Source organism: Vanellus vanellus (assembly GCF_965231255.1).
Source record: "Vanellus vanellus genome assembly, chromosome: 15".
Lineage (NCBI taxonomy): Eukaryota > Metazoa > Chordata > Aves > Charadriiformes > Charadriidae > Vanellus > Vanellus vanellus.
In genome coordinates this window covers 2,744,008-2,769,694 of record NC_138920.1, presented here as the reverse complement: position 1 = coordinate 2,769,694, position 25,687 = coordinate 2,744,008, and the positions used below count along the sequence as shown (strand labels likewise).

General features: G+C 53.1%; 1 protein-coding gene across 1 annotated transcript; it reads right to left on the bottom strand.

The window, feature by feature from the left end:
- Nucleotides 1–2,043: 2,043 nt before the first annotated feature.
- On the bottom strand, nt 2,044–24,390 carry GGT7 (gamma-glutamyltransferase 7; the record flags this gene model as incomplete). The annotated part of the gene is made up of 15 exons (XM_082491072.1): nt 2,044–4,996; nt 6,663–6,762; nt 7,721–7,858; nt 9,228–9,345; nt 9,878–10,030; nt 10,811–10,899; nt 13,048–13,175; nt 13,915–14,002; nt 16,303–16,496; nt 16,980–17,053; nt 17,700–17,767; nt 18,309–18,423; nt 19,398–19,549; nt 20,946–21,172; nt 24,204–24,390. 15 exons carry the CDS (start codon nt 24,388–24,390, stop codon nt 4,833–4,835), a joined length of 1,995 nt encoding a protein of 664 aa, XP_082347198.1. The 3' UTR covers nt 2,044–4,832.
- Between the last annotated feature and the right edge of the window lie 1,297 nt (nt 24,391–25,687).

The window sequence follows — 25,687 nt, the reverse complement described above, 5'->3', positions numbered from 1 at the left end:
GGATAACTTTCCTGTGCCGACTCACACATGGAGTTTGCAAACAAGCCGTTCCTTCGTTAGCAGCTCGGTGCCTCGTACATCCACTCAGTACTTGGTAGCACCCTGCTTCTGGTGGCTTTTCCTTGTGCTGCTGCTCACGGTTGGGAAAGACCAGAACCGGCACAAACTCCGTGTGATTAAAATTAATCCCCATCCTCTGCAAATAGCTTTGCCACAAGTGTAAGGAAGGTAGAGCTGAAGGGACACCAGGGTGACAGGACACAACCGAGGACCCTTCTGAGGCATCTCTGGTAAGGCATCTGGTGAGACCCAACCTGGAGCGCTGCGTTCAGCTCTGGAGCCCCCAACATAGGAAAAACATGGACCTGATGGAACGGGTTCAGAGGAGGCCCTGGAGACGCTGCGAGGGCTGGAGCCCCTCTGCTGGGAGGACAGGCTGAGAGAGTTGGGGCTATTCAGCCTAGAGAAGAGGAGGCTGCAGGGAGACCTTAGAGCTCCTTCCAGTGCCTAAAGGGGCTCCAGGAGAGCTGGGGAGGGACGTTTTACAAGGACATGGAGTGATAGGACGAGGGGGAATGGCTTTAAACTGTAAGAGGGGAGATTTAGATTGGATATCAGGAAGAAATTTTTCCCTGTGAGGGCGGTGAGCCCCTGGCGCAGGGTGCCCCGAGAAGCTGTGGCTGCCCCATCCCTGGAGGTGTTCAAGGCCAGGTTGGACGGGGCTTGGAGCAACCTGGGCTGGGGGGAGGTGTCCCTGCCCAGGGCAGGGGGGTTGGAATTGGATGATTTTTAAGGTCCCTTCCAACCTAAACCATTCTGTGATTCTAAGATAGTGCCTTGCCTCTCTGAAAACCAGCCCTGCCTGCCAGAGCTTCCCTTCCCTGGCCAGCGTGCAGATGTCCATCACTGAAGTACTGAAGATCTTTCCAAAACCACTGGGATGAAAATACCTGGGTGCTACAGGAGCTCCTCCTGCTCCGCCTAATTCTTTGCAAAACCCTACAAAATCTTCAGTGTCGTGGACGTGTTCGTTAAAGAGATGCAGACCCCAACTCATGGTGCGTACGGAGACCTGACTCCCCCTTCTCTCCGACCAGTCAGTGTTGGGACTGGCCCGGGGAAACCCATGGAGTGTGTGCAGCGGGTGGAAGGAGGTTTTGAGGTGGTCCCACCGGGAGGGACCCCGCAGTCACAGGGAGGGTCTGTCTCCCCCTCCGCAGGCAGCCAACCAGCTGGCGCTGAACAGGCACTTTCGGACTGGCCGCCCCAGCTGCGGCACCCCTCAGGGAGACGCTGGCAGAGCTGTAGGACACCACTCATCATCCCCGGAGGCTGGGGACCCGAGCCTGCCGCCCTGGCCATGGCGGCAGTGGCTGCTCTCTGCCCTCACCCGCCCCCGGCAGCCCCCGCTCCCCTGGGGCATGGAGCAGGGCAACGGTGCTGGAGCTGCTCGCTGGAGCGCAGAAACTCCCGGGGTGCCCAGGGCCGCTCTCGGGCTGGTCTCACGCGGTGCTGAGGGGCAGCAGGGGACCCCCGGCCCTTCCTGCGCCGCGCTGGCAGCGTGGCTCTAACCACCCCAGGCACCCCAGCAGCATCGGCCCCCGTCCAGCCCGGTGCGAGCACGGCAGGCTCCAGCCCCTCTCAGGGCACTGAACGGGACAGTGATGGGGACAAGATGGCACAGCCGAGGGGCCGCAGCATCCTTGTCCCCCCGCCTGCAGGGCGGCGGTGCCGACTTCTGCCTCGTCCCCCCTTTAGGCTTTTATACGCAGCGGTCAGTGCTCAACCCACACAGGTGAAGAGCGGTGTCTAAAGCTCGCGAAGAACTGTGCTCACGAATGGCATCGAGCCTTTGTGAGAAACACTGACAAATTGAGCTAACACTTAACTGCTGAGCGTGTCTCCAGCTTATCCCATGTAAAAACCAGTATATGTTGATGGGGAGCAATGCCAACGTGGGCAGAGACAAGCTGATCGCTTTCCAGATCATAATAGTCACATTTGGCAAAGGCGTGTTTTTTTATTATTTTATTTGGTTTGGTTTTATTTTACTCCTTTAAACATTTTCTTTATTATTTTGTCTTGGCCACTTGATATTTCGTATTCTGGGCTCCTCACTGACACTTTCATATAACAGTTTCAGGACAAACTGCTTCAGAGCTGTTAGATACGGGCAATGGCCGGGCTGAAATCACCGCAGTTACTCTGCACACACGTCTCCAGAATACGGCCCTTTATTTCACAATGTCCATCTCACCTGTGCAGAAGGAAACAGCGGGTATTTCTTGGTACCACACGTTCAATTCATGAGATCTCATCACAACAGATGGACTCAAAGTATCAGAGACACCGGGCCAATTAGCAGATTAAAGGTTTCCGTATCGAATACAACTGTGCTACACTGATGCCGTTTTTAAAGAGAGAAAATGGGAAATAATTCGAAATACCTTTCCTTCTCTTAGCCATGACCTAGGGGCCTAAGTCCCATCTTCGAATTATTTTAAATTTTCTCTTTTTTTGCAACATAGGCCATGATCCAGCAGAGCACTTGGGAACATGCTTTATTTTGAGATTCTGAATAACTGCTGTGAAATTGTTGGGGCGTGTTAGTGCCCTTTTGAATCAGGACCAGAGTCTTTTAACTCCCGAACCGATACACAGTTTTCAGCACCAGAAGTGAGTTGGTGAATTCAGTTAATAAGGAGGAATTTTATCTTTCAAAGTGTTTTGTGACATTCCATGCAAAATACCGAAGCGACAATGACGTGACCACTTATTTTGCAGCTGTGCTCAGTAAACCTTCATGCCCGAGGGACAGATCACCGATGTACCATACCAGAAACCCCCAAATTTCCACCCGTGAGATTCAACGCACAAAACTGCATCCTTCCCGTCCTGTGAAACCTGAAGAGTTCTGCTCCAAGACACATAAAGTTTTATGAATGCTCCAACTTCGGGCAGTGACCAACTCTACTGCCGATGACAGAAAAATAAATAAATAAGATTTGATGTCCCTATGGTGAAGAAAGTCCCTTCTTGCCCTACGGGCAGCGTGGTGGCACAGAAGACAACTTCCCAAAGACAACGTTGTACTTCCCCCATCTCTCAGCTGAGGCCACTGATGTATCTGTAACAGAAAATGCTGTGGATGTTCCCGTCTGCTAGGTAGCTGCCGTGCTCTTCTCATGGGTGGCTGTGCTTCAGCGGCACATCAGAGCACCTCTGTCCAGGTGGCACAACGCGCAAGGCTTCACGTAAGATGCTTTGAGATCTTCAGCTGGCAGGTGGCCGGAACAATTAGTCCCATTAATCTGCCGTAGCGCCCCGACCGCCTCAAAACGACCCGCGCGCTCCCCGTGTCAAATGGCAACGAGTGTTAGAAGGTGCGTGACGCCAGCTGGGTGTCACGGGGACCCTCAGGAGGAAGGTTGGGGGTGACTGGCGTCATCATGAAATGAAAGACCAAGACAACCATAAGCAGACACACATATATAATATGTACAGTGGTCATAGATGCATTTGCACCATGAAGGAAATCATCAAATTTTAGATCGCAGAAAATGATCACGTTCCAGAATTTTTTAGTGGCAGGTGTCTCTCTAACTTGCTAGTAAAAAGAGAAGGAAATGTTCAAATACGGCTTGAATGAAGTAGTGCAGCTGGCAGATGTGGTATTATTTCTTCACTCTATTTCAGACAAGAAATGCAGAAGTATTCTTATATTTTTGCTCTGCGTGGTGCGGACAGAAAATTATCTCAGTAGGGTTTGGTTTGGTTTGTACCTTTTCTCTCACTCTATTTGTTTTTCCCAGTAGAGCCACCAGTATCAAAACACGGAGCTGAAGCGCAGGCGTGAATTTAGTAAGCAGAAAATTCCAAGCCCCTCTGCAGGGCTTACCCGACTCAGGCTTTCAGAGCAGACCGAGATAAGGCAGTGTAAGGAAAGCCCTGAACCTCCCTAAACGCTCCCTGTGTGGTTTTCAGTCTGCGGTCTGTGAGTTTTTACAAGTCTGTGGATTTTTATAAGTCTGTGGAGTACTGCTAAGGTATCTCCAAAAAGTATCTAAGAAAAAATAAGCCCATTACCACTAAGCTCAAATTCACCATGGAGGAGGTTGAACCTCTGTAAGAAAACTATTTGGGGGAGTCCACAAGTTGTTAGAAGTTGAAAACCATTGCTCCGCTTACAAAATCAGACTGGCAGTGAGTCCACGCAGCGACTTGATTCAAAATATTTTCTCCCGAAATTCGAGGTCTGTAGCAATGTGAGAAAAGGAACTAACCCAGCAGGCTGCACGCCAGTAAAAACCAGCTGGCCCTTATGGAGTACGAAAGGACTCCCCGATATTCCAGGTACGGGCACCTACAAACACTATATCAGGCTGCATTAATTATTGGTTTACACAAGAGGTGAAGAATGAACTTGGGAAAGACAGGGAGATGAAGACGACAGTATCATCATCAGCTGTTTTTTCCTTTGTTAATGTTCCTGCTTGCGAAATTTAAGATGCTGGCTGGAACTGGGCTTTTGAAAAGACTGAAATTATTAGCAAAACTCTGCCAAGAAGGAAAGTGTGTTCCCTGTATTTTTGTAAAAAGGGCTGAGCTGCTTGCAATTCAAATCATTTAAAAATAAAAGCAAAAAAAAAAAAAAAAATCGGAGCGCTGTATGTTGGTGCTGCCAACCCCTCTGGTGTCGTCCTGGGTGGGGAATGCAGAAAGTCTACTCAGCGGTGTGTATGGGGGGATCCCGCCCTGGGGATGGAGAAGGGGCCGTTTCCGAACATGCACGTCACTTGGGTCGAGTTGTCTAAGCTTCGTTCTGGGAGGTGCTACGATACCGTGGCTCCGGCAGCATCCACACTCCTGGGGTCCTTCAGGCCAATGATGAAACTGTTGGTTCTCCTGGCCCCGTGAACCAGGGAGACCACTTTGACTTTATCCACTTGATGGCCCCTGGCTACAAGAAATTCAATATCTTCTTCAGGGAACTCACCTGTAGGGAGTTTAAAAGAAGAGTTTGTAACTGAAACCACTGTCACCTTTGATGCAAAGCTCTGTCCTAACCCTGTTGGGATCTCCAGTGTGACGGGAACTGCCTGCAGCCCCTTCCGAAGTTGTCCCAGGTAGGGCGAGTCAATGGCCCAGGAGGACCAGCGCCCATCGCACCGAGGAGCGGTCTGGCAGCAGCAACGGCTGTTCAGAGCTGGGCCGTGCTCTGCGCGGGGCGGGAAACGAGAGGATCCAGATGACCATCTAAAGATGTGGAAGATCCTCCTCTTGGGAAAAAGGGGAAAATACATTGTTGGCACTTATTGTAGTTATTCTGCTTACAGAACACCAGGCAGTCCCTGCTCCTAAGAGCTTAGTTATAAACAATAGTGTTAACAAATTTGAACATAGGAATAGTATTAACAAATTTGAACATAGGAAGTTCCATCTAAACATGAGGAGGGACTTCTTTCCTGTGCGGGCGGCACAGGCTGCCCAGAGAGGGGGGGAGTCTCCCACTCTGGAGCCATTCCAAACCCGCCTGGACGTGTCCTGTGCCACTACTGGAGGTGCCCCTGCTCTGGCGGGGGGTGGCACTGGGGGAGCTCCAGAGGGCCCTTCCAACCCTGACCAGTCTGGGATTCTGTAAGAGTTATTCATCAAACTAAGATGCAAGGCAGTTCAAAACTAATGATAGTAAAACAAGTTGCCAAATGACAAACTTTGTGATAAGCCTTCCAACTTCCCTTCCACGCATTTCTTAATCTTCCAGCCATCTACCTTAGGTCACTTGCTCTTCTGCTTTCTTTTCGTTTATTTGGTGTTTTGTCATTTCTGTACGAACAGAAGTGCCTGAGGATACAACGCTGGGGATGCAGCTGGACAAAGTGAGCGGGCGCACAAAAACCCCCAGGGTTATTTAAACTAGATATATTGCAGATATATTGCATATATCTTGTTGATGCCAAATGTCCAAACCCACAAATTAGGACCTTTTGACGTTTTGGATTTGTTTTAATTACATTCTAGTTTCCAAGCCTGGGGGTCACGCTCGACAGACATCTTTAGATTTTCCTCTAAAACGGGAAGGCCTCCAAACTTTGCGTTTCCAGCACTGCCAAGCTACACGCCTTGCCATAAGCCTTGTCTTCTCCCCAGCTGGTGGAGTTAAGGCACATGGACTGGAAAGTGAAAGAATATGATTTATGGCAGAGGTAATAAAGCGTAGGAAGATCTGCCAGCTTTCAGGACCTGTCTGGGTGAAGCTGTGGTTGCAATCCTGTTTATCTGGATATCCTCAATGGCATAATATCAGATTGCCAAAAGGTTTTAAGGACAGGAGGAGGCAGCTACCAGGAGGTGAGCTGGGACAAAGGGAGGGTTGGGGAGAAGCACCTGAGAGAGTTTGGAGAGGTGGTGTTGGAGGGGCCAGGGAGCATTCCCAAGACAAGAGGGAGAGGGCACGGCTCAGCAAAGGCGCCAAGCTTTGGAGAAGCCAGGCTGCCACTTTGTGTCTTCCCCAAACCCCTCCGCACCCACTGGTCACCCTAGAACACGGTGAGCTGTGAGCTGAGCTGTCGCACTTCCAGAGCAGCGTGCTAAAAAAATCCCGCTCCTTTTCTAAACACGCTAGGTTTGTGGGCTGCACCACACCCAGCGTCCATACTCACTGTCAACCTGCAAGGTGTTGGACTGGAGCTGCGGGTGAAGTCGACCAAGTGACAAACTTTCGCTCAGATTCTTGTTAAACGTTAAAACATTTACCAAAACCTGCAAGAGAATAAAAAAATCCTCAATAATACAAAAGAAAAAAAGTAATGATAATAGGATAAGCCAACTTCCCAAGCATCCCTCTAATTGGCGGCTCCAACATCTGCAGATGCAGCAGGCAAAGAAGATTTTGAACCGTTTACCAAACTGCACGAACTAACGCAGGGTTTCACACATACAAAGGGACCCTTGAAATACAGCCTGTATACTGTTGGTGGAAAAGCGGTACCTTTTCAGGATTTCATGGGCTTTTTGTCACATAGTTCCTGCTAAATTAGGAAAGTTGTGTGTCTTGAACGTGATGTCATCTCTAAATACCTGTTTGTTACAGCCAAAAGCTCAGCACGTGACTTCTCCAAACAAAGCATTAGGAAGCAATGGCTGACTTCAGGTTTGCTCTGAATAATGCCTTCCAAAAGGTAAGGAAAATGGGAGCCAACTTCAGTCATGCCTGTCTTTTTAGCAATCCATTGCTGTTGTGCACACAATCGAGCTAAACGCAAGTACTTCACTTCATTACGGACCACAAATTAGGAAGAGCTGCCCAATTTATAGCAAGCGCTAGCAGGGAGGAATTCAGTCGGGAATGCACTAAAAGGAGCTTTTCATAGGGAAAAGGGCTAAAGGGCTGCCAGTCCCCGCAATTCTCTGAATACAAAATGCTCCTTTTTTTCCCTAATGATCGTTAAGACGAACTTTGAGCAGGTATTAGAACAACACAAAGCCATTACAGATTTTGCCAAGATGCTTTTCCTCTACAATTATGAGCGGCGCCACCTGGAAAGGCACAAGAGAAGTAAACCGGTAGCTCTTAGAGATTTGAATCCTGTGGCCACCAGTTTCAAAGGCAGCCTGGGACGCTAGGAAGGGATAAGCCTGTCCTGGCAGGAGGGGACGCTGCTCAGCGCTGAGCTCCCCAGCTGCTCTGCGAGGGCGGGTGCCCGGGCACAGCACTGACCTGAACGATGCTGCTCAAGGCTTTGTCGCCGTTGTTAGCTCCCAGACACAGGTACGTCCCGCACATCCCCTCTGACGGTCTCACGATGGTGGGCAACAGGAAAGACAGGGGCCTTTTGCGAGGCTGAACGAGATTTTGCTGCAGTTGAAGAAAAGACAGGGAAAAGAGTTTCAACAAAAGCTTTGCTGCTGCTCAAGTTGCGCAGGTTAACTTCTCACTCTTTGTGCTTCAGGCAGCAATTGCACTTGTGTTGTTTTACAAGGCTGGCATCCGCGCTGCTATGACAATGCTCTCTGAGGTTAACAGGATCCGTCCTGTTTCACGCTGTGGGTCTCTTTTACAGAAGGTATACGGAGCCATTCACCCGCTTCTAAAGTACCAACCCCGCCAAGTGGGATGGTTTTACACGCGGGGCAAGAAGAAACAATAAGGCAGCACTGGATGCCACCAGTACTGGTCTGTAATTGTTTCTTTTCAAGACCTGAAGATTTTTTTTCCGCTGTCTGTGACTTTTAAACCTGCAGAGCAGCAATTCATAAAAAGAGTCCTTAACTCAAGTCCACAGAAAAGGACAATTGCTTTAAAGTCCATCTGGACTGCAGGGAATATCGGTAGCTGGGATGTGCAACGCCGTTTGATAGAATTGCATTGTAGCGATAACTGATACACATGAAGCCTTCGGTTTACTCTGTTTCAGTGGCTCATTGTTATGGTTGGAGAGACCCATAACAATTTGTTGTCATTTAGACAATCATTCCATCACTCGATGACCCCTTCCCACTCGGGAAAGGGAAATAGGGACAAACAAGGAAACCCGGGAGCTGAAGTATAAACAGATTTAATAGAATAAGATTAGATAATTAACATTAACAGCACTAAAGAACTGATATTGATCCCGACACCAATACAGAATATGCAAAGATTATCCTCAGCCTGTTCTATCCGCAGGAAGCTGTGCAACCCCAGCAGTGGACAGCAAATGTGGGACACTGCGAGCGCTGCGGTTTCGGGAGGAAGGGAAGGGCTCCAGGCTCCGGCACCGGGGCACAAAATTCTCAGGATGGCAGCCATCATGGGAGAGAGGGTGCTTTGCAGCAAACTTTCTAATTTATAATGAGTGTGACACTGATGGTATGAAATAATCCTGTTGGCAGCTTGGGTCAAGTGCCCGGGTCTCACTCCTCCTCATCCCTGCGCCTGGAGAGCTTGAAAACACCAAGACCTTGAGACCCACACACCATAGCTGGCTGTAAAGTAAATATTTTCACAAATTCAGACACTGGAGTCTTCTAAAAGTGCAGTTTTCCCAAGTATTAGAAGAGAAATTGGTACTGTGTCTCTCAAACCAGGACACTCATATAATGGAAAAATAGGAGCTTTCTACAGGCTTTTGTCTCTCAGTTATTAATAAGGCATTAAATAGCCTCCCTGTTGTGGAGATGAGGATAAAATTGAAAAAAAATGGTAAAGACAGCTCAAATAAAGGATTTGTCACGTCATTCATTACCGGCCTGGGAATGGAGTGGTTCATTGTTTTATTTTGCCAGGAGAAGTCCAACATCTGGCTGTTCAGGAGGACTCCAGAGGGTGTTATTATGCCACTGCCAAAGGGACGATTCAAAGAACTGAAAAGAAACAAGAAGAAATCTTATAAAAATCCTCCCAGAGAGTTTTGTACACCTCAAAGCTTTCAGGGCTTCTATCTTCTGTCCCATGTTGACTTGATAAGAGACTCTTTGGTAGTCCTCCAGGGCTTTTTAGATGTGAGGAGTGAAAGTCTCCATGTACTTAGGAGCAGGAACCATATGGGCCATAGCAGCTCTGTCCCTCTCTGTGTTTAAGGATTCTCCTCTAGGTGATGGATCTGCCTCCATGCCATCAGTCCTCAAATTTGGCCATCGCCTCTTCTCCAGGGCGCAAATTCAGGCCAACCCAGACATGTTCTGCTGTGAGAGGGCTGTAGGATTGCACAGGGCAGAGCAACACCAGCTCCCACATCTCCACCCCGTCTTCCCCATTCCTCCTGCTGTAGGACTAACCAGGGCAGAGCAGCCCAGCTGCTTCAGGTCTGGTCCCATCCTGTCCCCTTGAACCGGCTTTATTGTCTCCGCTCTCACCCTCTGAGTACGTTCTGGAGGGAAGAAGTAAATCCTTTACCTTACAACCGCAACAATGAAGTCATCGGGTCCCATGACAAGGACCTGGCTTGCAGCGGGTCCGCTCTCCACGGAGAAGTGAGGCATGCGGAGATCAGACGAGAAGGACTGGGAGTCATTAATCAGCTGGCGCAGGGAATTAGCTTCCGATTTACTTCAGCGATGAGGGAGGGAAAGAGGAAAGAAAGCCATAAGCCTAGGAAGCCAAATGTCGCTTGGCCTCTGGGTGGGGGTACATCTACACAGCTACTGTCGGTGACTCCCTGAGGGGGCCGGCACTGAGGACACGGAACTCCTCAGGTTCACGTGATGGAAGGGCACAAGATGGCTCAGTCTGCACAGAGAGGCAACGCCATGGACCTCCCAGGCTCTGTCTACAGCAGTAAACTCAGCCCCAATGGAGAAGGGGTGGCACGACCCGGCTGAATGCCAGTCCTCCAGGAAGAGGGCAAGTCAGGTCCAGCTCTGGCCACCAACCGTGACTAAACCTGGCTCTGAAGTGGAAGGCTGGGCTGGAACCCCAGGCCTGTCCTCTCCTGTGTGTCTGCAGCTACCGCAAAGGCACCGAGCCCCACGGTGGGGAAGGGAGTGCCAGAAACTTGCATGTGTGGTCATGACCACAGGGATGGCCGTTTGTCCGACCTGCTGAGAAGGAATATTTAGAGGGGTGAGAAAGTGGGAGGAACCCTCAAGATAAAGCTGGCTCCAGGAAACCTCTGTGTGAGGACATCCCACGACCCATCCCCAGAGCACCACGGTATCAGCTGTGATCCTTGTGGAAGAGTGAACCCTAAGAGGACACTCAAGGACTGACCTTTCCTCAGTAAAACAGAGGTAGAAAAACTTCAGGTTTTTCTAAAAAGAGCAAATCCAGGAACAATATCCAAACCACACATCTTGCAACTGTCACCATGCCTGTCAGCATCAGACCTACCTCACCATGTCTTCTGCAGCATGAGTGATGGACACATCATCAGATGGGTCTCCCAGGTTGCTAGCTAGACTCAGGGCTATTTTTAAAGTCTAAATTGAACACGCAAAGAGAGAAAGAAAGAAAAACATTTAGGTGGCCCTGGAAATACTATTTTTGACACTCCAAACAGGAAGAGGTATCTGGTCTCCTGGCTTGTTGGCTAAAGGGTTTGAAGAAAAATGTCTAAAAGTCTGGTTCTGGGAATATCTCAGTGCCGAGGGTTGCCACACCTGGGTATGGGGACCAAAGGGCACCAGTTTGGCATGGCAAACTGTGTGCTGCAGGACCTGAGCGTATCCAGCAGTGTTTGTACAAGGTGGAACGTGCCTGGCAGGAGCTGAGCGGCTGCCTCAGCCCTGCTCAGTGGTCCAGCTGCATTGCCAGCTGGCAGACAGGGTCACCAGGATGCCACTTACTTTCTGTTTCCATTCCTGAGTGGTCACCACAACAGCAGAGATCACACTAAATCCCAGTGGGACAGTGGGTCCTGGGCTTGCCGTTGCCTCTGGACGGCAGCTCCACTGCCACAGTACCGCTGCCAAGCAGAAATGAGCTATTCTGCTCACCAGCTGCTACCCACGTTCCTAGTTGTAAGTCATCCAAAGCGTTTGAACAGAAAGCGTTAGTCCCAGCACACTTAAGGGAATGATGGTTTAAAACGAGGAAGGGATCTGGTTTCTCATACATGCAGAATCCCACCTAAGCCAGTCTGTTAAAAATGGGAGAAGAAGATGCAATTTCAAAAGACACAGTTTATCCAGCCCTGGTGTTACAGTGCGTAGCCAGAGGACAGCCACAAGGAGAAATGTGCTCTTCAATCAGCCAGCTCGTGCCTAGCAGAAACACGGTAGACTTTCAGCTTGTGGGTCATGCCATTTTCATTCAAGATTCAAGACAGCACGTTACCCTGGCAGGTAGACAGCTAGATGTGACTTCTGTTTTGATATGTGCCATGCATCAACAGCTTCTCCTGAAGTGTCACCATTTATCTTCTGCCGTACAGTGTAGAACACAATTAACTTCTGGAGAAGCTGGAGTTTCCATGAAACAGTCTCCTGACCACCATACCACACAAAGGATGTACAAGAGACTTGGTGGCCAGGGAAGAGCTCCACTGAAACAAGCAGACCACGTCCACCCCACAGGCACAGGTTAAGGACATCCCGGTCATGGCTGTCCCAGGGCTGGACTATCTGGTGCGGACCTACCACTGAATCTCAGCCATGTGTTCAGCTGTGTGATCCCAAGTAATCGGGGTTACACATCTGCTGAAATGACTGTCCTTTATCTGGAGGTTCCTGTTCCTCAGCTGAGACATGATAACCAATGGGTGAAGCTCCTGGCCTGGTGCAAATGCAGAGCAAACAGATTCATCTAAAGCTTCCTGAAGGGAGCTCAGAAATAACTTAGGTGATTCAATCTCTTCCTCTGCACAGGACGAGCAGTGTGTAAGACCTCCAGTTGCTGCATTTTTGATGAGAGGCAATGACTTCCAAGCACCCACTGTCCTGTCTGTTACAAGGATACGGTTACGTCCTTGCTTAAAATTCCCCAACTCGTAAAACCCAGCCGTGGATCTGTTAAGCATCTAGGAACATAACTCTGCTTACAGAGCAGGAAATGAAGCACATGCCTGGCTTCCCGGGAAGCTGCAAAGTTTTGGTAGGGCTGACAGCCCTAAATACTGGAAAAATCATGATCTGGACCACTGAGATCATGAAGTTGGCTAAAATGTAAAGATTTTAAAAACATATAAAATGTTGGGTCAGTTTTCCTCGTCATTGACACATACGGGTTTCTGTTTGCAGCGTCACATTGCTGACTCTCCTTGCAGTGCCCTAGCAGCGCTCTGGTGCAGCCAGGGCCAACGGAGCATAAAAGGTGGAGGAAATAGATGGGACCACCTTCAGCTGCTGTGAGGTCATTTTGAAGAGATGATTGCACACAAGAAATGGGCAAAAGCTACAGTTTGTTCTTCTGAAAAAGCTCTGCCTAAGCAAGAAAGAGCTCAGCTGAGCAGGAGGCTTCAGCATCTGCACCTACCTGAGGCAGCAGCACAGCTCAGGTTTACACCTTAGCAGTCTATTTGCTCATTCTCCTCTGGGAGTTACCTACAAACATTTTTGTACAACCAAGGAATAAATAAATAACTCTCTAGCAGCACAAGAAATTCAGCCAGACGTTGAACCTCCTCTTACCTCTGCCATCCAGTGCAAGATATTCCCCCGGGATACTTGACTTGTGATGTTAAAGCCCTCAAGGATGTTCAGTGCTGTCATCAGTGCTGGACCTGCATGAGGAGGTGGGGGACTGAAAACAAGATGACCTGTGAAGGGAAGAAGAGAGAAATGAAGCTGCTTTTGTCAGATACTGTCCAGTTATAATACTTTCCCATAAGCTAGTGTCCTTGAAGACAGGGAAACCTTTCCAGATTTGAGGGGAAATAGTGGAAAGCAATGTGATTTGAAAAAGATTTCCCAAAACACTCTGTTGTATCTTCCTGGGTTTTTATGATGGTTGAAGGAAGCCCAAATAGAGATATTTTTTTTCACATCTGAAATTCAGTTCTTGTTGGTTGGCTCGTTGGTTTCTGGACTGCAGTATGGAAGAATGGGGAAAAAATGGGTTTGCGACATTGCAGCTATAAGGAGAATAAGTATAGGGTTTTCTAGAAAAGAATGACATTTTAGAAACTTTTTGCATAAAGTAAGCTTTTATCCCTTGTACGTGGACTTTGGGAACTGTCTTCAGATGAAGGTGCTAACCTATGGTCCAACTCCTATCTAGACATTGCATCAGTATGTGATCGTGTTGCATTTTTACACTACCAAAACACCATCAGTCACCATCAAGGAAAAAACAGGCCCATTTCAAAGTGCTGAAAACCTCCTGAACTGCCTACGACGCATCGGTGTCGGTAAGGCGATACCAGGAAACTCCCTGGAGGGTTTTTCTGCAGACACCTCAGTGCAGCTTCGACTTCAACTCTCATTAAATACTGTCGCCGCCTCTTGCCAGGTGAAGCAAACTTAACTGGAGTTGCATGGCATGGGTCAGGTCTTTACCTCGATAGACCGTGTGGACGGGATTCTCCACTGTGACACTGTAATTGCTGAAGTCTTCCTCCACCAAGACTCCTCCGTAGTTGTGGACCTGCGTAGGAGAGCAAAGCAGCGCACACTGAGAAAGGCGGGTCAAGGCTTTCTGCGTTCCTCGTGCTGGCCCAGGTGAACACACACCACACTGTCAAACAAATAACATTGAGATTCCCGAGACAAATGTCAGGTTCCTCAGGATGCCCTGAAAATCTGTGCTTTCCTGGCCTTGGAGGCCTGGCTCACCATACACCACCACTGGAAGGTTCTGCAGCTCACCTCCAAAAGCTCACCCACCCCATGGGTGCTCTGAAGATGTTCTGCCTACCCGTGAGGACGGGGACTGGCACTGCCTCGCAGCCTTCTCTCCCCTGGGTGGTAAGGAGGAGTATGTTAATGGTTATGAAGCATCTGAATGCTGCCAGGACAAAAGATACATATGGATCCAGAATAGAAGAAACCTGGATGGAGCAGGTCACCATCACTAGAAATCTTCAGCATACAATTCCCACCCTGTTTTTAATTATTTCAGGCGATAGGGGGTTTGCTGTACCCTTGGTCTTTCTGTAAGACTCTCCTAGAGGTACAATTTATTGGGCTTGGTAATTTTCATGAACACAGTAAAGATGGGTAATTCCCTCCACTGCAGATCTTCTGTGGTTGAGTCATGATGGAGACAAGGTAGGACCATCATAACTCCACTCTGCTGACCTTAAAACCCCCTGAAGTAGGTAATACTCTCAGTCAGCATACAGGTCCTACTGTGCTCATGAGCCAACTCTTTTCTTCCAACCAGGAGAAGCCACATAATCTGGTGAGAGGTTCTGCTGGGGTGAGGTGCTGCTATGAGTCCTCCAGATTTCCATCCGAAAATGGGTGAGAACAAATAACCTGTGCGTGCTCTTATTTCTAAGCTTAGCCAGCTAACTTGGCGAGAAAACTCCTTCTCTGGCAGAAATGGATGAATCACTGGAGCAGGAAAACTAACACAGGGCACGTTGCGCATGTCAAACCACCCCAAAGCTGCAAAAGAAGATGTAGCCCCTACTTGGGATCCCTGCCCCCTTCCCAAAGCAGTCCCGGAGAACGGGACGGGTTGAACCCAACAGCTGAGATGAGCAGGCAGCTGCCCGTGCCAGGAGCTGGCTCCCTGGAGCTCGGCCGGCGGAAAGCCTGGGAGAAGGAGCAGGGAGCAGGGCAGGAGGAGCCTGACAGCACAGAAAGGGGAAAAGCTCTGGTCAGCCACACCACACACTGCTGCCACCATCTCAAATTCCCCAGAGAGCGTTTTTTTTTTTTGCACCTGTGCCTTCCCTCCGTGGGACGGAAACAAAGGGTAGGGTGTTTTGGAGCTTTACTTGATTTCACAACATTGATGCCCTCCCTTTGCTGGAACAATAAAGACTGTGGGAAGCCAGCACTTTGCTCTGCTCTGCAACCAAAGCCGGAATTGCACACCTGATCCCAGAGCTTGCCAGGGTCTTTGGTGTTGCAACCCCGGGCCTTGCTCCTCCATAGAGAGCTCGTGCTTCCCTGCGGCAGCCCGCAGGTGAGGGGGACGGGGTGATAAAGTAGGGTTTGGCTGTGGAGATGCACCACAAGCTTGGGACCTTTCCTGTTTCTCGTTCTCCACCTCTGTTGTGGTCCAGGTGAACTGTAGGAGAAGATTTCCAAACACAGAGCTCACAAATGGCTAAGGCTTGAGCCGAATGAGCCCATTCCAGACTACTGATGATGACACGCTGAAGGTGCATCACTTGAACCACGGTAGTAGGGGAAAATGGTGCCACCAACCACCCTGACTGCAGCTACACAGGTATAAAAGTTTTGGAGTCTTTTACTAGAATAATTACTTTGTTTGTCGTTGCTATTTTTTCCAGAGCACCTCTAAGAACAGGAGTTAAACTAAGGCAACCCTAAGTGAGACCAAGCCTGTCTCACAGGCTCACAGTTTTAGTTTTAAACCATATTCCTGGAGTCCATCTCTTACAGTCCATTAACAACAAAAATTTACTTCTCAACAGTGGGGAACCTCTCGTTATGGGGAAAAAAGGTTGTCACTAATACTAACACAGCCCAGAGGGGGTCTTGAAATTGAGATTTTTTTGCCTTTGAAAAAACAGTCGGTCCTGGTTATAGAGGTTTCGCTTCTGTAGGCTGTGGAAGTGACCTGTGTGTCACTTACACCACCTCAATGACAGGGTAAGGAAAGAAAAAGGAGGCTCCATGCATTTGTCCCTATCATTGCATTGACACTTGGCTGTGGCTTATCTCCAGGTTGTGGAGGTGACAGGTGGCACCCCCAGCACAGGCTGTGCCCTGCGGTCTGGGACAGAGACAGAGACAGACATGACTCACCTCAGAGATTATCTCCTGGGTCAAGTTTCCCCTGTAGAAAGCTGACACCCCTTCTTCACCCACCAGCTCCAGGACGGCTGCGAGGTCCAGGCGCCTGACGAACATGCCAGGCAGCAAGGGCTGGCCATCCGGCAGGAAGATCTCCCGAAATTTGTCAGAGTAGTTCAGGTCCTTCAGTTCACTTACAGCTTTGGCTGCGGGTGAGAAAAGAAAGGACCTGTAGAAAAGCCAGAGTGCAGGAACGCGCGGGGGACCCGGGGTCACTGTGCACCTGACGGGCATGCTGGACACTTGCTGCTGCCTCTTGCCGTATTTCAAAACGAACCCCCCCCAAAAGAGTGGGGCTGGAGTGTGCATCCATTACAGCTGGGAAGGAAACCCAAAGAAACCCCAGCGCCCTTCCCTGGCTGGCCCTGGGGGGCTGCCCAGCGTGGGCTGCTCTGACCTGTCCCCGACCAGCCCTGGGAAAGGGCTCCAGTGTTGCTGCCACCACGCTCTCCCTTGCAGACTGCGGCTCACATCTCGCTCAGCTCCCAACACCATCCATCTCCAGGGCCAAGGAGCCCTAATTTCCCATGAATAACCACGTACATCCTGGCTGCCCCGCACCCGAGCGCAGTGGCCAGTGTGCTCCTCCGTGCTGAGCATCCCCTCTTGCCTCCCCATCAGGTACTCACCCAGATCGTGGGTGACATTAAACCCATCCTGGGCAACACCGGCCGCGAGGCCCAGCAGCTCGGACCACGGGAGTCTGCCAAAGGAGAAAGGACAAGGAGAAACGTGCCCTGGAGGGGTGCAGCAGGGCAGGGTGGTGAGGAGCAAGCGCAGGGCTTGGCTCTGCGGTGTGGGGGCTCTGTGGGCTAGCTGTGGGGCCAGTGGTGGCCAGAAGGAGCACTAAGCTTTCCCTGGGTTGTTTCTTTTTAGCAGGATCATCTCAGTGGACCAGAGAGGACCAGTGCAAGGACAAGGGAAGAGGCATTTCTGGAGCACAATCTCAAGCCAGGCATTCAGATCCCTCCTTCGCTGTCCCAACAGGGCATCAAAAACAGCCACCCTTCTTAGGGTCCAGCTAAAAAGAGGATGGAAATGCACAGACACACATGAAAATGTTCTGTGCCTATTTCTAAGAGAACATTTACTGTCCGTCTTGTTAGCCAAAATTTCGCTTTCCAGAAAACCTGACCAAGCCAAATTCTTTCATTTGTTAAATGAAGCACTGAAAAATTAATGTATTTTTCAACACAAGCCTCCAAGCACCCCTTAGCTAAAGGTTTTGACTGGTGGCCAACAGCACGGTCTGACAGCGAGGGGTCACGAGCTCCCAGCTCCCCTGTGGGGACCCCAGGGCACAGACTGTGCAGCATGAGAACAGCCCGCCCATGTGCCTTGTGCCTTACCTCCCGTGTAACTGGTGCGCCTGGTGCATTCCTTTTATCATGCCTGGCACCCCCACGAGCAGACCTGGCTGTAAAATAGGAAGGAGAAAAAGGAAGAGTAGTCTCCTTCCCATGCGGACATGGGACACGGTCCTCAACTGCAAGTCAAGGAGATGCAAGTCATGTTCACATGGCAAGTGCCTGCACGGTCTTTAGGAGAGGGGGAGAGGTCTGTAGCAACACACTAAATTAGGGAATAGAAGTTTTTGGAAGGGAAGAGGCAAATTCAATCCTGGTCTCAACCCAGTCTGGTCAGGACAAATAACTCAGCAGAAAGGCACAGGATTGTGCTCCTTTCCGGGACTCTTGTTCTCCCGGCTCCCCACTGCCTGAGGGACATGCCTCTTTACTCCCCAAGCCCTGCAGGCTCCAGCCATTTTGGGGCTGCCAAAGAAGTATTTTCCCTAGACTGCCCATATCTGTAGGGCCCAGGATCTCCCATGGTGGGAAGGGCCTCCTGTCACGTCCCTGAGCATCTGCCCCTCGCCCGAGAGTTGCAGGGAGAGGAGTGCTGGAGACATCAGCCAGCCACAGCCCTGAAGGGGTCAACTGTGGGACTCTGGTCCTCACCTTGGTGTCCTTCTGCAGGTCCCCCTCCAGCGGGATGCCCAGGGGAGCCACCTCACGGAAGTCGATCACCCAGCTCCTGTTCTTCCGGATGTCGTGGACCAGCATCACCCCACCCCTGCAGCAAGACGGCGGGTCATGGCGCGGCACCGGCTGTCCCTGCAACAGCCGCTGCCATAAAGCCAAAACAAAGAGTTCAGGTGCCACTAGGGCCGGGGCCAGCCCCACCATGAGAAGGCCATCGTAGCAGGTCACCAGCCCCAGCAGTGATCCAGGGCTGGCCAGCGGCATGGGGGAATGCTACTGCCCGTCCCCAGGGAGCAGATGAGGATGACCAAGCCCCGGCCAGCACAGGACATGGGCAGTCCCTGTGCTGAGCCTGCAGCGAGGCTGGATCAATCCCTGCCAGCCTGGCCAGAGGGCCACTGGCTCTGTTCCACTGCCAGGCTGGGACTATCTGGGATTGTCTTTCTAATCCAAGCAGTTTTGCAACAAAACAGGGGGTTTGCTTACAGCAGCAATCCCCGGTGCAGCCTGGAGAAGCTATCAGGTGGCAATGTTTTATGCAACGCTCCCGAGACCTCCTGCAGAGCTGAGGGCACCAGGCTCACGTGGATGCCACCCTGGGGACTGGGGGGAGGCCACCCCTCACTGCCGTGCCTCCCCTGGCCACTGCCGGGAGCCGGGCTGGGACCTCAGCCTCCTATTGCAGCAGGAGCGGAGCTTATGGACCTCCATCTCTGAAAGCACTGGGATTGAGCCCAGGGTGTTGCAAGCTCTTGGCATACTCGCAGAGGGGCTCGGCAACCTGTGGTTGCTTTTTCAACCTTCTCGAGCCTAAGGCTTGGACTTTCCTGGTGGCCCACTATGGTGGACACAGCCTTTTTCCCCTCCCTGGGGTCTCTGTCCCTCACTGTTGGCTCGGTGCACAGGAAGGGTCTCCATCACTGTGCCAACACGGACACATCCGCTGCCTGGTACCAAGTGCTGGGACTCGGGCTACCATGAGGGCACGTCTCAGCTGGCTGGGAAACAACAAAGGCTTGAGGGCAAGGGCAGACGACAGCACGAGGGTGAGCGATCAACACTTACCCGCCGATCCCTGATGTGTGGGGGTTGACAATTCCTGCGCAGAGGGCTGAGGCGATGGCCGCGTCTACCGAGGAGCCCTGCTTGTTGAGCACCTCTATGCCCAGGGCCGTGCAGCGGGCAGCATCCGTGACCACAGCACCGCGGTGGAAGATCTGCCAGAAGAAGAGAGCGGTTGTGCCCAGGGAGGGGTGCTACGACCGCCGAGGTCTTCACCAAGCTCTGTGGGACCTGGGGCCCTGGGCACCAACGCTGTGGCTGATCTGCATTTTTAGGTGCCTCCAAATGCGGGCGGGAGTAATACGTCCCTTGGCACGTCCCTGCATCAGGGCAGCTGTGGCTGCTCTGCAAGTAGCCATGGCCATCAGCTCAGCCAGCTTTCAACAGCAGACATGCTAAGCTGGTGGGCCACATCTCACCCTGTCCTCCACAACTCCAGAGAAGGGTCCGATTAACCCTCAAGAGCGATGGGTGACGGTGTGCTGTCACTGCGCTGCAGCAACGCAGTCACTGGAAACAGGAATACAGCTGCAAAGAACGCAGCATTCCCCCCAGTACCACAGCTTGTTCTCATCCTTCCCTGGCGCCAGCGCCAGGGCTCATACAGGCACAGGAAGTTTTTAAAGGTTCATTTTAACCCTACGGTACAAATTGCTGCATCTCAGCATGAGCCGGAGCGGCCCTGGGAACCACGATGACAGCAGGGCCACAGCAGGCTGGCGGGCAGGACCGACCCTCCCAGCGGTGCCACAGAAGGGGCTGCGTTGCACAGCGTCCCTCCGGCACTGCACCCCAGCCCGTCGCGGGGCCAAGCCACTCCCCTCCCAACGGCTGCGTTTTGCATGCCATTGAGAGAGAAATAAATTAAAAAAAAAAAAAAAAACAACAAAACCCACAAATCTGCTTTACGTGGGCTTGCAGGCAGCTCTGCCCTCCTGGGCGGCATGTGGAGAAGATGATGGTGACTACTGGTTGCCCCTTGGGCCTTCTGAGGCTGCCCTGCTCAGCAGATGTTTAGCAAGAAGGTATGACCCCATGGCCATGCTGCCTTTGCTCTTTAGCACTGGTCTGTAGAACAGATTAACAGGAGGTTCAGCTCTGTTTTCAGCTATTGCCCTACTCAGTCCTGGATGGATCCTTCCAGAGCTGAGCCTGGGCATACAGATCCATAAAACTCTAAGTGGAGATATACGAGATGCCTACTGCTTAACTAAGAATTGCTTTCTGAAAGCATTCACATCTGGCTCAAACCACAGCTGGAGACCCAGCAGCAGGGCTGCCCAGCAGCACCTCCAAACCTGCCAGGCACAGCAGGGCAGGCGCTGAGAGCCCAGCTCGCCTCGCCAAGCACGACCTCCCAGACACAGGAAAAAGCTTTCAGGACAATTTGGGGTGAAATCGCAGAGAGAGACTCAGCACCCACCGTCTCACTGACACCAACCGGGGCTCACTAGCACTTACTCCGCTAAACTGCTGGCAAAGAGGAAATTTAGGGAGCTTCTCCTACTTTCGGAGCCAAAGCCCGACTGCAAAGCCACTGTTTTGTCTTACCTGAGGGTCCCCAAAATAGATCTGCATGATCAGGGCCACCGTGACCCCCGTGGCGAAGGTCAGGCAGGCGGTGATGATGACAGTCAGCCCATCCTGCCGGCAGCTGCAGTCTCCAGAGAAAGGGTCCTTGCTGGTCTCCTGGAGAGGGGACACGTCCTGGCTGCCCATCTCCGATGAGGACGAGGGCAGGCGCTGGAGCCGCGCAGACTTCAGGAAGGAGTCTGGGTCTTTGTGGGCAGCAGGGAGAAAACAAGTGTTAGTGATTGAGCAACACGGGGCTCTTATTGCAGTGTTTACCCAGCGCTAACATTACACTGCGCCCCTTCCAGCAAGGCTATTACCTTCCCTATTGATTCCAGCCCTCAAGAGACTTTCTGCTGCTCTGGGTCATTTTACTGATCCCTTCCTTTAGCTCTAGTTATTCCAAGCTGACTTCCCTGGAGATTAAGAGGGGCAAAACCCCCTGAATTTTGTTCCATTTTGGTCCATTCATCAGTCAGTGATGGGCCCACAGTTACTGCTCCATTTGGATGGGTTCTGAACACAGCACTGACTTGCAAACACGTCTCTGAAATGCAGCGGGACTGAAGAAGAGGAAATTAAGAAAAAAAAAAAACCCAGCAGCCTTATTTGGAGCTATCCTTGAGCAAAAGCACCTAAGCAAGACAGAGGTGAAGCAAAACGCGTGGCTTGGGCACAGGAAATATTTCTACGGAAGCATGGCAAAGTGGGGTCAGAGAGGAGCAAACCTGCAAACCGGAGGGCCTCGGGGCGTCCACCCACTCTGATGGCAGGAAAGGCTCTGCTTTAATTTCTCACTTCCTTCGGCTGACGAGGCTCACCGTGAAATCAAGCCGCTCACCGAACACCCAGCTCTGGGATGGCAAATGGAACGGGGCAGGGTTTTGCTGGGCATCCGCCGGACGGCAAACGATGCTCAGCAGGATGAAAAAGTCTCTTTTGCTCTCAAAGACGCCTTGAATCCCTGCTTGCATCAGCTGCTGCCTTTGCAGCGGGGAGGGCGCTGGCTGAGTATGCCCTGCCAGGCACAAGGAGCTTGCTGGTGCAGCCATGGGGACGTGCCTGTCCCTGCCAGGCACCAGATGGGACCAAGAGGCTCAGGGCATCATCCAGGCCTCTTGGATGAATTTTTGGGTGGGCTGCTGAGACCCAGCGGGGGCTGCAGGGCCCCACACATCCATGGTAGGAAGAGGAGCACCAAGTAGAAAAGACGAGAAGCTTGTCCCTCCGATCAGGGGACATTTCCTGGGTTTGGGGTAAGGGACAAGGGAGCGAGCAGGAAACCCTCCCTCCCCCATCACCCCACCATGCCCCTCCGTCTGCTCTGGCAGGCAGCATCTCCCTGGGGACTGCCAGCCCTGTCCTTGCCATGATATTAAAAAAACCTCCTGGGTGCAGCTGTCCTGGGGCCAGGCAGGGAGTTAGTTTTAACTTCAGTGATGCTGCAACTAGGAGTAACCTCCCCCCCCCCCCAGCCAGAGAATCCCCTTAGGGTGAGTTTAACTTCATTCATGCTGCAGTGATTTAGGAGGGCGACTGGGAAAGGGTCAGCATTCCCAGCCTGAGCTTCTGAGAACACACGGAGCCCCTCACGGGCACGTCTGGTCCGAGTGAACTGCGCCTGCAGCGTGCGGGCAGAGCGGGAGGTCTGGCTGGGGGGGCGACAGGCTGGGGTGCCACCGGTGGGAGCCACGACTGGCCTGGCAGGGGACGCCGTTGGGGAGGGATGTCACATACCCTGGCACCCCCCCAAGTGGGGCACATGCCCCACCAGTGGGCAAACAGTGAGGATCGCGCTGGGCTCCTCTGCCTGACCCCTCCAGGATGCCATTCCCCTGCTCTGCTCCTGTAGCGCTGGTGACAGGCCAGCCCAGCACGAGGGGTCATGAACATCCACAGAGCAACCACGGGAGAGGAGAGGGCATGGCCCTCAAGGGTGGCCTCTCCCACCCACGCAGAAGTCCCTTTGTTCTCTTCTTCTGCCACAGACATCCCTTATGGCCTTGGGCAAGTCACTTAGTCTCTGCGACCACTGGTGCTGCATGGGGACAGGGCTGTGGTTTGGGGACGGGAGCAGCTGGAAGGGCTCAGTTGGGAGCACAGAGGGCAAAGAGCAGCCTGTGAGGCCAACACACAGGTGCCCGTCCCACCACCAACATCCACACTTGAAAGAGAAGCCACCAACCCCTACTGGCTTCTGTGGGGGCTGTGAAGATGTGACTTCGCTTTGGGGAACCAGGGCCACCTCAGCTCTGGAGCTGCTGCAGTGGTGACAGCAGAGACTGAAGCCACTCGCGGGCTCTGGCAGGCGCTGCAGCATGGGACTGTTCAGCTTCTATTTTAATGAGATCTTCTGGGTGGTAGAAACCAAAGGTCTGGGTTCCCTCCCTGCCGGTCCAGCAGATAGCGTGGCACGGAGAAGCACAGTTTTGCAACACACACGGTGTCGGATGAGTGCGAGTTTCCCCATGGAGCTGCAGCTCCTGCAGCCACCCCACGTGCGGGCACCCGGGGAGACCCAGCGCAGCCAAAATCCCACCAAGCTCCGCTCGCGCTCTGCCTGCGAGACGGGAGGCCTCGTGCTTTTTCAAAGAGCTGTTCCTGCAAACCTGCAGGCGGGGGCTTCCCCCCGACAGCGCGGGATGGCACCGGGCAGGAACGGGCAGCGGGCACGTCGCCCAGGGGTGACAGCAGGACGGGGCAGGGGACAAGGGGCACGCGGGGCCGGCTCAAAAGTGGGCCTCGGGGTTTGAGGGCCGACGGGGCAGAGACCTGCTGTGGAGCAGCCCCGGGGACGGAGGGCGACGCTGCTTGGTGGAAACACGACGTGGGGGAGGAAAAACACGTTTCTCTGAATTATTGGGAAGGAAGCAATCGGTTAAAAACAGGCAAAGGGTTTTCTCGAGGATCGAGGGACCGCCTGGCTTTATTACCGGGCGGGAGGGACCGCTCGCCCCGTGCCAACCCCTGGTAGCCCGGGCTACCTGCCGGCCCCGCGAGGTACACGAGGGGCCGAGGAACAGGGGGAGGCGGGGGCCCGGCGAGCCCCGTTCCCCGCGTGGGGCCGGGGAGGGGGAGCCCCGGGACCCGGCCGGGAGGGCGGTTTGAGGGGACCCGGGGCCCGGCCTGCTGGAGGCCGCGGGCGGAGCAGGGGGCCGAGAGGGGGCGAGGGGAGGCCGGCGGGGACCGGGGGCACGCGGGGCCGCGGGCGGGCTCGGCCGCCCTCCCCCCCCTCACCCGTGTCCTGCTCGCCCAGGAACGCGTCCTCCTCCTTCCGGGCGCGGAGGCCGCTCTCGGCCGCGCCGCCCGCCTCCTCCTCGGGCAGCCGGGGGAAGCTGGTGATGCTCATGTAGTCCACGGGCGAGCCGGCGGCTAGGGCCCGCTGCCGGCCTCCCCCCGCCTCCGCCGGCACCGGCACCGCCATCGCCGCCGATCCGCCGGAAGAGGCCGGGCCCACCGGGGCGGCCCCGCGGCTCCTCCCCGCGGCGGGAGCTCAGGGCCGGGGGGGGCCGTTGAGGGGCGACGCCGAGGCCGCGGCGGGGCCTGCCCTGAGGCGGCACCCCCCGGGTTCGCTCTCCCCCGTGGGCCCTGGCCCGGTGGCGGGCCTCAGCGCCGGAGGGGGGTGGCCGTGCTCCGGGGGCGGCGGTGAAGGGCCGGTGCGGCCCCGGGCTGCAGCCGGGTGAAGCTCTGCGGGGGGGGGGGGAGGGGGGCTCCCCCTCGCCCCCGGCTCAGAGCCGGTGGTGGGGACCCGGCGGGGGGGGATCAGCCCTGCGCCCCCTCAGAGCTTCCCGCTTCCCAGGCCGAGCCTCCAGGGTAGCCGAAGCAGAGATGTCCTCATCCTGTCTCCAGAAGGCTGGAAGAGTTTTCCAAGGGATGTGCACCGGCTTTGTCTCATGGCTTTACTCCAGCCAGCCGCTGGCAGGGGGGCTCACATGCTGCCCTTTCACCCATCACCACGGTGGCAAAGGGGGGGACACCATTAGCAAGAGACACCCTGACACTGCCACCACACAGCCTGGTGGGCTCTCTGTTGCAGACAGCTCGGCCTTCCAACATGAACACCTCGTGCGTGGCCGTCTGGAGATGAGAGCTGGAGACCATGGTCCTCCCCATGGTTTTGGTTGGTGTTTGCCGATGGAGCTGGCCAGGCTCAGCCCTCACACTGGTGGCTCTCACTGCTGCTGGCGCCAGCACCGGTGTCGGGGCGGGCTGAGGCTGCCGGGCAGCACGGACGGCCAGCAACGGGGCCACAGAACCAGCCGCGCCTGGGGCAAACCTGAGCTACGGTCACCAACAGCTCCCGTTTGGCAAAGAATTTTGATTGGAATACAGCGGGGGAGGCGTGGTTTGCATGGACATTTCTGAGATCAAACCGGCCGAAACATTTCATTTTTTCCCCTGCACTTATTTCAGAAGTTGACCTAAAAAGCACCAGTAAAATAACTGGAAGATGAAAGAAGTTGTTTCATTCTGGGTTGAGAAAAATGCTTCAGGTTTGTGCAAATTACTTCTCCCCACACCACCACTGGCCTCTCCTCCTCAGCTTGGCCCACGCGCTTGGCTGTTTGGCTGCCAGGTATGAAAAATCCATCCTCTGCCCTGATCTATCCTGGACATCACAGTATCACAGTATGCTAGGGATTGGAAGGGACCTCAAAAGATCATCTAGTCCAATCCCCCTGTCGGAGCAGGAACACCTAGATGAGGTTGCAACATCTGTT